This window comes from Rutidosis leptorrhynchoides, chromosome 3 (assembly GCF_046630445.1).
Source record: "Rutidosis leptorrhynchoides isolate AG116_Rl617_1_P2 chromosome 3, CSIRO_AGI_Rlap_v1, whole genome shotgun sequence".
In the NCBI taxonomy this organism is placed as follows: Eukaryota; Viridiplantae; Streptophyta; class Magnoliopsida; order Asterales; family Asteraceae; genus Rutidosis; species Rutidosis leptorrhynchoides.
In genome coordinates this window covers 453199231-453214035 of record NC_092335.1, presented here as the reverse complement: position 1 = coordinate 453214035, position 14805 = coordinate 453199231, and the positions used below count along the sequence as shown (strand labels likewise).

Below are 14805 nucleotides of genomic sequence, written 5' to 3'. Positions count from 1 at the left end.
GATAAATATCTACCATTAGCAGAATTCTCGTATAATAATAGTTATCATGCGAGCATTAAAGCTGCACCATTTGAAGCACTGTATGGAAGGAAGTGTAGATCCCCTATCTGTTGGAATGAAGTAGGAGATCGACAATTAACTGGTCCCGAGATCATCCATGAAACTACTGAGAAGATAGTGCAAATCAAGGAGAGATTGAAAACAGCCCGTAGTCGCCAAAAGAGCTACGCCGATGTCCGAAGGAAACCATTAGAGTTTCAGATCGGTGACATGGTTATGCTAAAGGTGTCACCTTGGAAAGGTGTAATACATTTTGGAAAAAGGGGTAAACTGAACCCAAGGTATGTAGGCCCGTTCAAGATCATCGAACGCATCGGACCGGTAGCTTATCGACTCGAGTTACCACAACAACTCACCGGGGTACATAATTCATTTCACATCTCAAACCTCAAGAAATGTCTTGCAAAGGAAGATCTCACCATTCCTCTTGAAGAAATCCAAGTCGATGAGAAACTACAATTCATAGAAGAACCAGTCGAAATCATGGACCGTGAAGTTAAACGGCTCAAGCAGAGCAACATACCAATCGTTAAGGTTCGTTGGAATGCTCGAAGGGGTCCCGAGTTTACTTGGGAACGAGAGGATCAGATGAAACAAAAGTATCCACATTTGTTTCCGGACAACGCAAAATAGACTTTAAAATTTCGGGACGAAATTTATTTAACGGGTAGGTACTGTAACAACCCGGATTTTTCCAATTGTTTTATACTTATGAGATTAATATTTACATAAAATAAACCTTACCAACATGATAAGCAATCCAAACTGTTGAGACTTATGTTTTTGAAAAGAGTTTCACACAACGTTTGACCGTCCAATTTGACCGATGATATCACGAACTATATAACACACAATAATTATACGATTATGTATATGTACATATCTATACATATTTAACATGATTTAAGGATGGTTTAACATTTCATTGTGAACTAACAACAATGAGTTATAAGTATACTTTGAGACCACTAACTTAAGTTATCAAAACGATAACTATATGTAACATTCTTTGACATATATACTTATAATATATAATGTGTTGGTGATCTATGTCACCAATATGATTTAAGTGTAATGGGATTAATTTGTAACCAAAATAATCTTGATAAATATCGAACAAGTTTGGGGAAGTGTGGAGTGCACACATGTTTGAACTTATCTTGATTATGACGGGGGTTCGGGGGCAGCGCCCCCGATAAGCGGGGTCCAAGGGGCAGAGCCCCTGGCTGGGGTCGAGCTGCCAGGTCAGCTTGGAAATTTTTTTTGGGCTAACATTGCTTTATTAAAAATGTCTTAAAATTTTATTTTGGCCCGGTTTGACCCAAAAATAAAAGCCCAGTTTTGAGCCTCTTTTACAGTTATAAACCCGTCCATATTTGAATTCTCGTTCCGATTCCTCAAAATTTCTACAAGTATATCTAGGGTATATGTAACCGTATCATACCCAGCTTCTATACATATTTACTATTGGTATATACCAACAATAAACTTCAATGATCAGCCACTAGACATGATGTTACATGTGGGAACCAGCCATTTAACCTCATGTGTGACTTTTGTGCAAGAAAACAAACTAAATCTCCTATATATCCATCCCATAATCATGCTATTTTGCACACACACACATACAATTTCATTTCCAATTTTCTTTCAAGTTAATTCACTCCCTAATCTCTCTTCATTTACCTACTCAAGAACGTATCAATATAGTCATCCGATTTCAAGGAGATTACTTCCAATCTTTCAATCCCACTCCACCACTCTTTTGATTCCAAGATTTTTCTTACCTTTTCCAGTAGCTTTGTCCAAGTAACTTAAGGTAGTAACCTTATTCATAACCTTATTCGATTCATATTTATATAGCTATCTTATTTTGTGTTATAAAATTTTAACAACAAGAACATAGTTTGAGTGATTTCAAACTTGTTCGCAAACTAAATAGATCCTTCTAATTTGATTTTTAAAAACACCTCAAGACCTGTAATATATCATATTATGACAAAATCGGATTAATCATATCTTGGCTAATTAACATAATATTTAATATATATTTACTTATGATTTTATTTTATATATTTCAGGACCACCCGTAAACAACACGAGAAGATTAATCATAAGACCTCATGATTGTACGCAACACGTCATTTGACAACACGGTACTTTATGTACGCAACACGTCATTTGACAACATGGTACCATGGGTCAAGATTAATTCTGATCAACACGAATACGATGGGGTCTTTATTTATTTTATTTAAGCAACTAATTGTGGACCACTAACATCGGACTGCTAACTACGGACTAAGAAAATATTAAAAGTATATATATATATATATGTAACGATTACTTGAAAAGAAAATATGTTGATATATTATATATATGGTTAGGTTCGTGATATCTATCGGAGACCAAGTCGAGTTAAATACCTTCATGGCAAAAGTGAGTATATAGTCCCACTTTTAAACTCTAAATATTTCGGGATGAGAATACATGCATTTTATGATTTACGTTATGGACACAAGTGATTAAAAATATATATTCTACGTTGAGTTGTACCACTGGCATACTTCCCTGTAACTTGGTAACTATTATTTACATGAGGTATTGTAAACGCGAATCCTGTTGATAGATCTATCGGGCCTGACAACCCCAACCGGACTGGACGACCAGTATTCAACGGTTGCACAGTACTTTGTTTCGGTGACTACACTTGGTACGGTGTAGTAAGATTTCATAATAAAGGGAATATGCGACATTGATTAAATGTTAAGTATGGTTATCAAGTGCTCAACAACTTAGAATATTTTTATTAAAACGTTTATATATGAAATCTTGTGGTCTATATTCATAACGCTGCCGGCATTAAACCTATATCTCACCAACTTTATGTTGACGTTTTAAGCATGTTTATTCTCAGGTGATAACTAAAAGCTTCCGCTGCAACATGTTGAATTTAAGCAAGATCTTGAGTATGCATATTTGTGTTAAAAATAAAACTGCATATCGGAGGATTTGTAATGTAAAATATGTTGGGGGTCGTATTGTTATTATCACATGTAAAGTTTGTAAGTCTAAGATTATCGCTAAACGATAATCATTATTAAGTTGTTTAAACCTTGTATTTGTAATAAAAGCTATGGTTTGTATTGTAAAAACGAATGCAGTTTTTGAAAAATGTCGCATATAGAGGTCAATACCTCGCGATGAAATCATATGTTATTGTATTCGTCCTTATGGTTAAGGTCGGGTTATGACAATATTTCTGAAGATATTTTCATAACTATTCTTATCTGAAATCATTAATCTATTCCCGATATCAGTGTTACATCATATAGAAACTGTTAGTTTCTATATTCTGTAAACTTTCGAGCTTAAAATATGAATGTTATTGAAGTAATGTTGGGAACTGATGCATGAGTTAGTATAATATAATGACACTTGATCAACGTGATTATATTACAGTAAGTCATGCTGAGTTTCTAAATGGAACATGATGATTCACAGATTATAACATCATCATGTGCCATGTTACACAACTCTTTCATTCTGCTTAACTTCTGAACATATTAAGAAAATATATTCTTGATAGTTCTATTCATAGTGATTCTGGTAATTTGATAAATCAAATCATGCTAATACGTTCTTTCTTGTTTAGAACATGATGTTCGTTCGAAAATCCATACTTACGAATTCTGGACCATTATTTGCTTGATTTAAAGTCGGGAAGAGAAAACAAGAGCATGAGGCTCCGATATATAAGGGAAAATATAAAACCCAACAACAACACCGAAATTACAAACCGTGTATGTCAATGTTTATCGCAACATAAAGACACGGGAGAATTAAAAACACTATAATCCCAAGGGCGAAATAGAAGAAAACAGATTCCTCCGGTGGAAGTTGGAAAAGGAGAATGATTGTTTTGATAGTAACGATAAGGACAAGAATCAGAACTGGATTAAGCATTTTCAACATCTTTTGAATTTGGGAATAGAGTATAGAAGTGGTGAAAAACATTGGAATGGGAGAAGCTTAATTTATATTTGAAATATCAGACAGAGTAATCGAGGCAGAGCACCGTATTAAATTATAGAGATCTTAATTTCCTAATTCGCTGAAGAATTAAATCTTTTAGATTTTGAAGATTTCTTTAAATCCCTTGAATTCCAGAATTCAACCAAAACAACGTCAAAAGTTAAAACGCATCCTATTTTCTAAATTCAAACGTGACTACGTCAAAAGCTAAGGCGAATCTTTATTTTCTCATTTCACTCTTTTATAATAGCTTCGTTCGTACGCTTCAAATAATCGAATTATGTTATCCATATTACTCTTTGGTAATAAAACTCTATTTATCAACTCATATTCGTCATGAGAACATTTTTATTGTTAGCCATGACCGCCTCACTCAAATTTCGGGACGAAATTTCTTTAACGGGTAGGTACTGTGACGACCCGAAAATTTCCGACCAAATTTAAACTTAATCTTTATATCATTTCGACATGATAAGCAAAGTCTGTAATGTTGAGTTTCATAAATGTTTGAACTGTTTATATGAATTCAATTGACCTTCGAGTGCTTTCGACGATTCACGAACCATTAATTGTAAATAGATATGTGTGTATGGATATATAAATAATAATTGAAAATATAATTTGAAATATTATATGTTGTTGTTATTAAAATTAATTACGTAAAATAAAATAAAAATATGATATTATGATAATTATTATTTAAAACACATCTATATAAATAAAGTATATTAAATATATATTTTGTGATTTCAAATCTATTTAGTAAACAACGTTAACGCTCAATTGTCATTCGATCGATATCAAACAAGTTAAAAAGGAACTTATGTGATTTTAAAATAAACGGTGATCCAAAAATAAGTTTTATAAGTTATAGGCTTATTAATAATATATTTAGAAGTTATTTGATAAATTTTAACACTAACTATATTTTTTCTTGGGGTTGAGAGTGAATAGTTAATTTAATAGTTAATGACCGAATTTGATACCATAATGATCAAAATAAATAAATATATTTAATTTAAAAATTTGGGGATGTTTCAGAAGACTTTTACATATTAACTATTTGGCAATGGACACGATATCACTTCGTGGGAAAAACGTCGGTAGAATGCTCCAAATTCTCTGGCTGTTTTACTGTATCGTTTGCATTTCGTACCACTGATTGAATTATGTTATTATAATATATTATTACTATCCTATATCCTATATTTATATTTATATGATTGATATATGCACTCTTATACCATCCCACTACAAACGTTCTCTGACTTATCCCATCTCCACCACCTACAATCACCTAGATTATTTTCAAACTATCTCTTTCCCTTTATTTTTTGTGAAAACCATGGAAACAACTAACACTACCCTACAAACCATTATATTTTCCGCATATTATTGTTTTTGTTTGGTGATCGAGCAAAACCATCTTGCAAACCAAAATTGAACATGTTTGTTGTATTCGGTTTACCATTTAACCTTCACTCATACCATCTTCTTCCATCGAACACTTACATCACCACCTTAGATCATCACCCACTTATTTGGTTTCAGATTCACGATCATCTTCAAACCATCACCTTTATTACACTTTTCTTGTCAAATTCGTAACCACAAAACAACCCATTATGTTGTTACTATTACGGTTGATTTCTACTTCTGTCTTCGGTATCATTCAAACAACCGAAGGAACCACCCCTCCTTCTGCTCGAGACCATAGTCACCAAACCATTAAACCCATTTAATCACCAAACCACCGAATACCCGTTTCATCCAACCACAACCTCCACCGCCTGCTACCTCAACAATCACCACATCACCAACACAACCACCACCCATATCCCCACGTTCATCCTAATCGACAATCACCATGAGCCACTTTATAAACCGCTGATACATGAATGTGTACTGCTGAACCTGCTGCCTTATACATCTGTTCTTGTGAAACACCAAACGAAAAATGGAACCTGCTACTACACACTGTTGCTGTTATTAATTCCTGTTTCAGCTTGATGTCGATCACCTGCAGCTGCTATTTCATTTTATGTATCATTTCAGCTGGAAACAAGAACCATTAAGGTAAATACATCTGTTAATATTTTTGCCTCCTGCCAAACTGTTTCGGTCACCTTAAAAACCTTTACCACCTTAATCATACTCGCCACTATTCTGATATTTTTTTTTTCTCTGCCAAACCATAACCACAACCATGCTTCCTTTATTTGTTTCATTCTAATCTATTTCGAGCTAGATCAAACTACCAATATCATCACTTAAATTAAGAATGGATACCTAATACCACAACTGTTCGAACTTTAAGGAAAAAGGGAAAGTTTGAATAAAGGTTGCAACTTGATGGATTAGTTAGTAATTGCTTTTACAAATAAATGAAGTGATAGTGAAGGGGCACGATTATAAAGTATCCAATTAGACACACTCATGAATTGTTACTATATTTGTTTTAACGAATAACATAACAATAAAAATGGAATGGTGAGCTGTAAACTTGTCTCCTTTTGTTACAAGTTGGTGGTTAAATATGAAAACTCTTGGAATCATATATTGGATTAGATAGTGATATAATTGATAAAGCAAGTAGACACCGAACCTTTCTTTTCCTAAGTGGGTCGTGACCTTCAATTTGGATAAGTTGGACTGATGCATTTTGGCTTGTTTGCTTCTGGATTTAATCTATGACTTTTAGCGATTTGGACTTTTTGTTTGGCTATGTTGTTTTAGGCCGTATGCCTTGATTAATAGGTAGGGATCCAGTTTATTTATTTTTCTACTTGACCGAGTGATTTATGATGAAGATAAATGCTAATGATAATGATGATCGGAGTATTGGGGATAATAAGAACAAGGTATGATATAAGATGGAAGATGATGGATATATTAAGATGATGATGATGATAATTATGATTTTATGTCGATGATAATATGATTTATGATAATGAAAAATGTATACATGAAATAATAAATAGTGATGATGAAGGAAGAGAGCAATGATAGATTTAATGATTTAGGAAAATGAAAATGATGATACAATCATAAGGATAATGATCAATGGGGTGTTCAAATTTAACAAAGAAGAAGGAACAGAAGAATCGGGTTAAAAAGATTAACTTAGGTGTTAGAACAGAAATGAACAAGTGGAGGAATGGTTAGGGGAGTGGATGTTTAAGCTAGAGGTCTTGGGTTCGAGCCTGGACTACGATTATTTTTTTTTCTCTTCTTCTCTTTGGAAAAGCTTATATCCTCTTGAGGTAGTTATATTTTTATTTCTATTTCTATTATTATTATTAGTATTTCTATTATTATTATTATTATTATTATTATTACCACTATTACTATTATCATAACAAGTATCATTTAAAATTATCATACTTATTAAAAGTATCATATTATTGAAAATTATCATTTTTTATTATTATTAAGATTATCACTTTTGTTAAAAATTATTATTATTAATATTATTATTACTAATAACATTATTGTCATAACAAATAAACATTTCTATAAATATATATACTATAAGATACTAATATGACTATGTATGAAAACATTAAAACATTATAAAATATAATATATAAAAATAAATATATTCGGATTAATAATTAATATAACTTAAAAAAAAAAATTTAGTTGTTCGATTTCAAGCACATGTGTTAAATTATATATATCAATGATATAGGTTCGTGAATCCAAGGTCAACCCTACTCTTGTTAAATGACGTTATATGTATTTTTACTACAAAATACAGTATGGTGAGTTTTATTTGCTCCCTTTTTACTCATTACATTTTTGGGCTGAGAATATATGCAAATGCTTTATTAACTATTTTACAATATTTATATGCGTGAGTTTCGTTATTCCCTTTTTAAATGCTTTCGCAATATATATTTTTGGGACTGAGAATACATGCGCTGTTTTTCTTTTATAAATGTTTTACGAAATAGACACAAGTAATCGAAACTACATTATATGGTTGAATGATCGAAATCGAATATAAGAATTAGGGAACAGACACCCTAATTGACGCGAACTCTAAAGATAGATCTATCGGCCCCAACAAGCCCCATCCAAAGTACCGGATGCTTTAGCATTTCGAAATTTATATCATGTCCGAAGGAGGATCCCGGAATGATGGGGATATTCTTATATGTATATTGTGAATGTCGGTTACCAGGTGTTCAATCCATATGAATGATATTTTGTCTCTATGTATGGGACGTGTGTTTATGAGAAATGGAAATATGAAATCTTGTGGTCTATTAAAATTATGAAATGATTGTTTATGATAAACTAATGAACTCACCAACCTTTTGGTTGACACTTTAAAGCATGTTTATTCTCAGGTACGAAAGAAATCTTCCGCTGTGTAATTGCTCATTTTAAAGATATTAATTGGAGTCATTCATGACATAATTCAAAAGACATTGCATTCGAGTCGTTGAGATCATCAAGATTATTATTAAATCAGTTATAGTTAGATATATTATAAAATGGTATGCATGCCGTCAACTTTCGTTGTAATGAAAGATTGTCTTTTCAAAAACGAATGCAATGTTTGTAAAATGTATCATATAGAGGTCAAATACCTCGCGATGTAATCAACTGTTGTGAATCGTTTATAATCAATATGGACTTAGTCCGGATGGATTAGGACGGGTCCTTTCAATAACAATGGATTTCGCATTGAGTTCTTCTATTAGAACTTTCTTCCCCATATGATCAAAAGCCAAGGCAGCCAGTTTGCTTAGCGCATCCGCCTTCTTATTTTGCCCCCGCATTACGTGGGAGATTTGAAAAGCTTCAAATTGGTCAGCGAGGTTGTAAACAAGCGATAGATATTGCTGCATGGCTATGTCATGCGCTTCGAAATCTCCGCTGACCTGACTGCATACTAGCTTTGAATCCACATATGCGTGCAAAATTTTAACGTTTAACTTATGCGCAATGCGAATACCTGCTAACAGAGCCTCATACTCTGCTTCGTTGTTCGTAACAGCAAAATTAAACCGCAGTGCGTATGTATGCTCTTCGCCATCTGGGCCTGTTAAAATTATACCCACACCTGCACCAGATGCGCTGCACGCACCATCGTTGTACAATTCCCATGGTGATAAAGTTGGTGCAGGTGGATCCTGATGTTCTGCTGACGCCTCAACATCCGCAGGTAATTCTGCTAGGTAATCAGCAAGTATTTGACCCTTAACCGCACTGCGCGAAGACAAATTTATTTCATGTTCACCTAATTCAACTGCCCACTTAGCCATTCGGCCAGAAACCTCAGGCTTGTATAACACCTGAAAGAAAAATGATTGCGTTAGTCAATGCGGTAACCTCGGTCATTGCCGCAAAGTAGGCGTTTACCAACCTGTTTGATTGGTTGATCAGTTAGAACCACGATTGGATGTGCTTGAAAATATCGGCGCAAACGCCGCGCCGTATGGACCAGCGCATATACAAGCTTTTCTATTGGTGAGTAGTTTACTTCGCTTGATGTCAGCGTCTTGCTTACGAAGTAGACCGGCATTTGCGTCTGAGAAAAACCTCAGTCGTTAAATTTCTGCGATATAAATAAAGCATGTAAATTAATGGATTACCTTTTCGCGATCCGCAATGAGGACTGAGCTGACAGCTTCCTTCGATGCCGCGAGGTACAGCGTTAGCGTTTCTCCTGATACTGGCACAGTAAGTGTTGGTAATTCTGCAAGCACCTTTTTCATCTCCTGAAAGGCTGATTCTGCCTCCTGAGTCTATACGAAGTCTTTTTTCTTCAAACAATTTTTCAAAGTATTGAAGAATGGTAACTGTCGTTCTGCGGCTTTCGACAGAAACCGTGTGATAGCCGCAAGCTTCCCCGTTAGACTCTGCACATCTTTCTTTGTCTTCGGAGATGGCAAATTATCAATGGCTTCAATCTTTTTGGGATTGGCCTTGATACCCCGCGCTGTTACCACATGACCTAAAAACTTGCCTTCCTCTTCCCCAAAACTACATTTAAGCGGGTTAAGCTTCATGTTGATCCTGCGCAGAGATGCAAACGTTTCCAGGATGTCCGCGAGCATGTCTTCTTCGGTGTTACTTTTAATTACCAAGTCGTCGACGTACGCTTCAAGATTTCTACCTATTTGGTGCTTGAATGCTGCGTCAATTACACGCTGATAGGTCGCGCCCGCATTCTTTAAACCGAAAGGCATATTCGTGTAACAATAAATACCCTGCGGCGTATGAAAAGCAGTCTTGTCCTCATCTTCCGCAGCCATTAATATTTGGTGATAACCCTTGTATGCGTCCAAAAAACACTTGTACCTAAATCCCGATAGTGATTCTACCTTCCAGTCTATCTCCGGGAGAGGGTAGTTGTCCTTAGGACATGCCTTATTAATGTCTTTGAAATCAACGCACATTCGCCAGTTACCGTCAGCCTTTTTTACCAACACAGGATTTGCAACCCATGTCTGATAACGCACTTCCCGCAGAATGTTTGCTTTGACAAGGTTGTCCACCTCTGCGCACAACCAATCACTGCAGTCTAGAGCCATATGCCGCTTCTTTTGCCTAACGGGTGTCAATGATGGATTCACGTTTAACTTATGTTCCGCAATATCCCGCGGAACCCCGATCATGTCTGACTCACGCCATGCGAAAATATCTGCGTTAGCTGACAATATTCCATGCAACTTGCCCTTCGTTTCGGCTGACAAGCCTGCGCCGATTTTAATTCGCTTATCCAGATGCAAGCGATTTGCTATTACTGCACAGTTTGCAAGTTGCTCTTCTACGCTAGGAGCGCTTACAGATGCGACAGAGCCACACAACTCGGTTGCTTGATGTGACACAACTGTGGCGACGCCTCCTACTGTGGGAAACTTAATCAAACCATGCACTACCGATGGTATGATGTTGAAACGCCGTATGAAGTTTCTCCCTAGCAGTGCGTTATATCGTGAAGTTGAACGAACCACATAAAAATCGACCAATTCATGTCTGATCATCTGCGAGTTCCTGTCATCCGCAAGCTCTATCATTAATTCTATCCGGCCTAGCGGCCACGAGTTTTCTCCGGAAAACCCTGATAGCGTAATATCAGGCTGGCGTAACTGTGCTTTGACTTCTGCCGGAAGGAAACGATAACAATGCTCATACATAATATCGACACCGCTGCCAGTGTCAACATGCATGCGCTTAATCTGGATTCCGCAATTAGGGATGCGACACTTGATGATAATGGGCTCATTAATTGTATCAATTGACATTACAGGAGGGAAAGTGATTGGGAGAAGCTCCCAATCCTGGTGATCATTGTACTTTCTCCGCTGGCTGATTTTCTCTGCGTCAACCATGTTAATGGTTAAGTCGTCATTTTTCGCTTTGTCAACTTTCTGCCACGCGAAAGTCTTAGACTTCGAAGCCTCTTCTGCAGCCTTTCCCTTATCCTTTTTAGGTGGTTTTAGATGATCCAATTTGCCCGCGCGAAGCACTTCCAGAACCCGTTCCATCAAATTTTTACACCGATTGGTGTCGTGACCATGATCGTCATGAAATTCACAATACTTTGTTTTGTCCCGCTTGCCAAATTCTGTAAGCGGAATTGGAACCGCGAAGGTCGCGCATACTGGCTCCGTTGCCAAAATTTCCTTGGGCGTTTTGGACAAACTTTTGAGCAGCGCATAGTTCTGATTATTGATGCCGCGCTGATTATTGTTTCGATAATTGCCACTTGATTTCCCTTTATTATTCCTGATAGGACCACCGCTAGGATACCTTCCGCGAGAGTTGTTACCACGATTTTGATCGCTCGAACGATCATCATCGTCCTTCTTCTCGTTGATTGAGCTAGCTGTTGGGATGTCATTATCTTTGCCACTCTGCATATAGTCGTGGCATTCATTAAGCGCCTCAGCATAAGTTGTTGGGACTGTATGGCGCAGACGCCTTACCAGTGTTGGATGACGTTCTGAGTTTATACCATGTATGAGTCCGGAAATCTGTTGCTCTGGTTTGAGATCTGGTATACGCAGGCACTCATTAGTATACCTTGTGAGAAATTCGCCCAAAGATTCCTTGGACTTCTGCACGATGTCATGGCATTCAATGTGAGTGCGCTTGCGTGGTCTCTGATTATGATATTGCAGTAAAAACTTTGTCCGCAGATCCATAAACCCGGCAATACTACCCGCCGGCAATTTATTAAACCACTCACGGGCAATACCCTGTAGTGTCATAGAAAATATCTGACACGCAACCGGATCCACCCAGCCCTGAGTGCGCATTGCGCCCTCAAAACGCTGTAAAAAATCATCTGGATCGGTCAGGCCATTGTAAGTACCCAACGTGCTAGGTATCTTTGGTGCTGATGGAAACGGATATGCAGTTATATGCGGAGGAAACTTGTCAAAGGTAGTCGGTAGCTCGAAGGGTGGTTTAACAGGATCCCCTTTCAAGTTCGCAAAGAAACGCTTCATCATGTCCTGAACAAAGTCAGGTTGTGAAAATAAGTGAACCATATCAGGAGGTGCGGCCTGCATGAATTGACTTGCAAGATTTGCCTATCCTTGAACATTTTGCCAAGGTTGACCCTGCGTATGCGGATATAACCAAGGCTGCTGGATGACTTGAAGACGCAGAGTACACAGGTGGTTGTAAAGAAGGCGAAACCTGTGGCGCAGATATCTGCGAAACCTGAGGATACACACTTAAAAGCCCAACTGTATGCGCTGCGCTTTACTGCTGTGCTGTTATCGGCGCCCAATTAGAGTTTGCATCTGGGATGACACCAAACCCCCAACTATTAAGTAACGCCTGCGCATCCGCAGGAGTTAAAAATTGCGAAACTGGGCGCGGTGGTTGCCAAGGTTGCAATGGTGTAAATGACGAATTCTGCTGAATGCTCTGCGTATGCAGAGGTATTGAAACAGTGGTACTGTAAATACGTACCTGGCCGCAGCAAACCACATGCGGCCCCGTTGTTCCACCGCTATTGCCTGCCAAGATGACCCTTGGATCCACTGACGAAAAGTCCAACCGCGTGGTTGTGACTGGTGAGTTTGCTCTTGGCGGTGTAACCCCGTCTGAATATATCGGTTTGTACCTCTGAAAGGGTTCGCCGGATATAGGTGGAGGGTACATCGTGTACCCCGCCTGAATAGCCGCCCCCGTAGTCATAACCGGTGTCTGTTGACTACCAGACGGTGCGTTCTGAATATCTGTTTGGGTATGTTCCGATGATTCCTCGGAAGTCATGATACTGTTAAAGAAAAAATTCAAAATTTTTGTAAATAACGAGTCATACAATTCAAAACCTTAAAAGAAAAAGCAATTAAACAGTCTTGAATTAATTCGACTCTCAATGAAAGCACCACTTGATCATGCATATTTTAACCGTAGGGTTTAATATGCCTGCTCAATACATAAAGAGGGGTTTAAGGATCTTAGAACGTGGCTCTCCGGTCCGGCTACCGTGAATAACCCTGGCCGACATGATGATGTCAGCGGGGTGGCCAAGTGATTAAGTCCACCTCCGATAACGGTCGTCGATCAAGAGGCCCCAAATAAAGTCGTAGGTACTAGCTTACAAAAGATTCTTGGTTTTTTGAATTTTTTTAATAGATGCGTTGTTTAAATTTCTCTATTACGTGTTTTGATCCATTTGAGTCTTTAAGCAAACCTAATGAACTTACTTTTCAAATTTTGGGTCTTGGTGTATTCATATCCCATGTTTATGGGATTTGGTATTATTATATATACTGTCGTTGTATATCGTTATTCGTTAAATCAAATATAGTATTACGAATTATATTATTATTCATGTGTTTACAATTTCATATTTCATATATCAATGCTCAATTTCCATACTTAGCCTTGTACTCTTTCCATAGTTGATCCACGGATTTCCCAGTCAAGTCTTTAAAGTAGTTAACATCATAATTAGTTTTAATCATCTTGTTAATCTTTGCAACAAATCCTGGAAGAATCTCATCACAATACTCAAGAAAACGCGCCGTAAAATCATAACCTTGATCCCAACTAACCCCTTGTCCCGGTTTTGCAAATCCTGGTTGCGCATAATTTGCTTTTAGTTTTGTAAAATCTGCAATCCCTTCAACCAACGCACTAGGTGCACGACCCTCGCCGTCCCATTGAAAAACATGAGTCATTTCGTGGTACATAAGGGACGTAAATTCCCATTTAGCGTCTCCTTCGTACTTACTTAAGTGAGTGGAACTGAAATTGATATTGTTATTGCCCCAATTAATTGCTACTTCGGGTCCATTATACTCTACAATGTAAACGTTTACGTCGTCCAAGTGCTTTTGATCAGAGGGATCGTTTTGTTGTAAGATGGTGTACCCAGAGGCGGATCTAGAGTGTAAGGAGGGGGGGCGCCCGCCCCCGGTGGATTTCGAAATTTTAGTGTAAAAATTTTGGATTTTTCGACTTTGCCCCCGGTGAATTTTTTTTTTGCCCCAAAAGCTTTATATTTTGCCCCAAAACCTTCAAATTTTGTTCAAAATTCTCCAAATTTTGACTCAAAACCTTCAAATTTTACCCACAAATCTTCAAATTTTACCCACAAATCTTCAAATTTTGCCCCAAAACCTCCATATTTTACTAAAAAAATTGCTATGGTTTTAAAAAAAATTTCGCCCCCGGTGGGAAAAAATTCTGGATCCGCCACTGGGTGTACCATACGAATTTATTGAT

The 14805-nt window shown here is 37.1% G+C and overlaps 1 protein-coding gene across 1 annotated transcript; it reads right to left on the bottom strand.

The window, feature by feature from the left end:
* Positions 1 to 13943: 13943 nt before the first annotated feature.
* LOC139901561 (uncharacterized) lies at positions 13944 to 14258 on the bottom strand. The gene has a single exon (XM_071884256.1). It carries the CDS (start codon positions 14256 to 14258, stop codon positions 13944 to 13946), a length of 315 nt encoding a protein of 104 aa, XP_071740357.1.
* Between the last annotated feature and the right edge of the window lie 547 nt (positions 14259 to 14805).

Excerpts from the sequence above, each read along its gene's own strand:
- LOC139901561 (XM_071884256.1), bottom strand. The coding sequence starts at position 14,258 with ATGACTCATGTTTTTCAATGGGACGGCGAGGGTCGTGCACCTAGTGCG.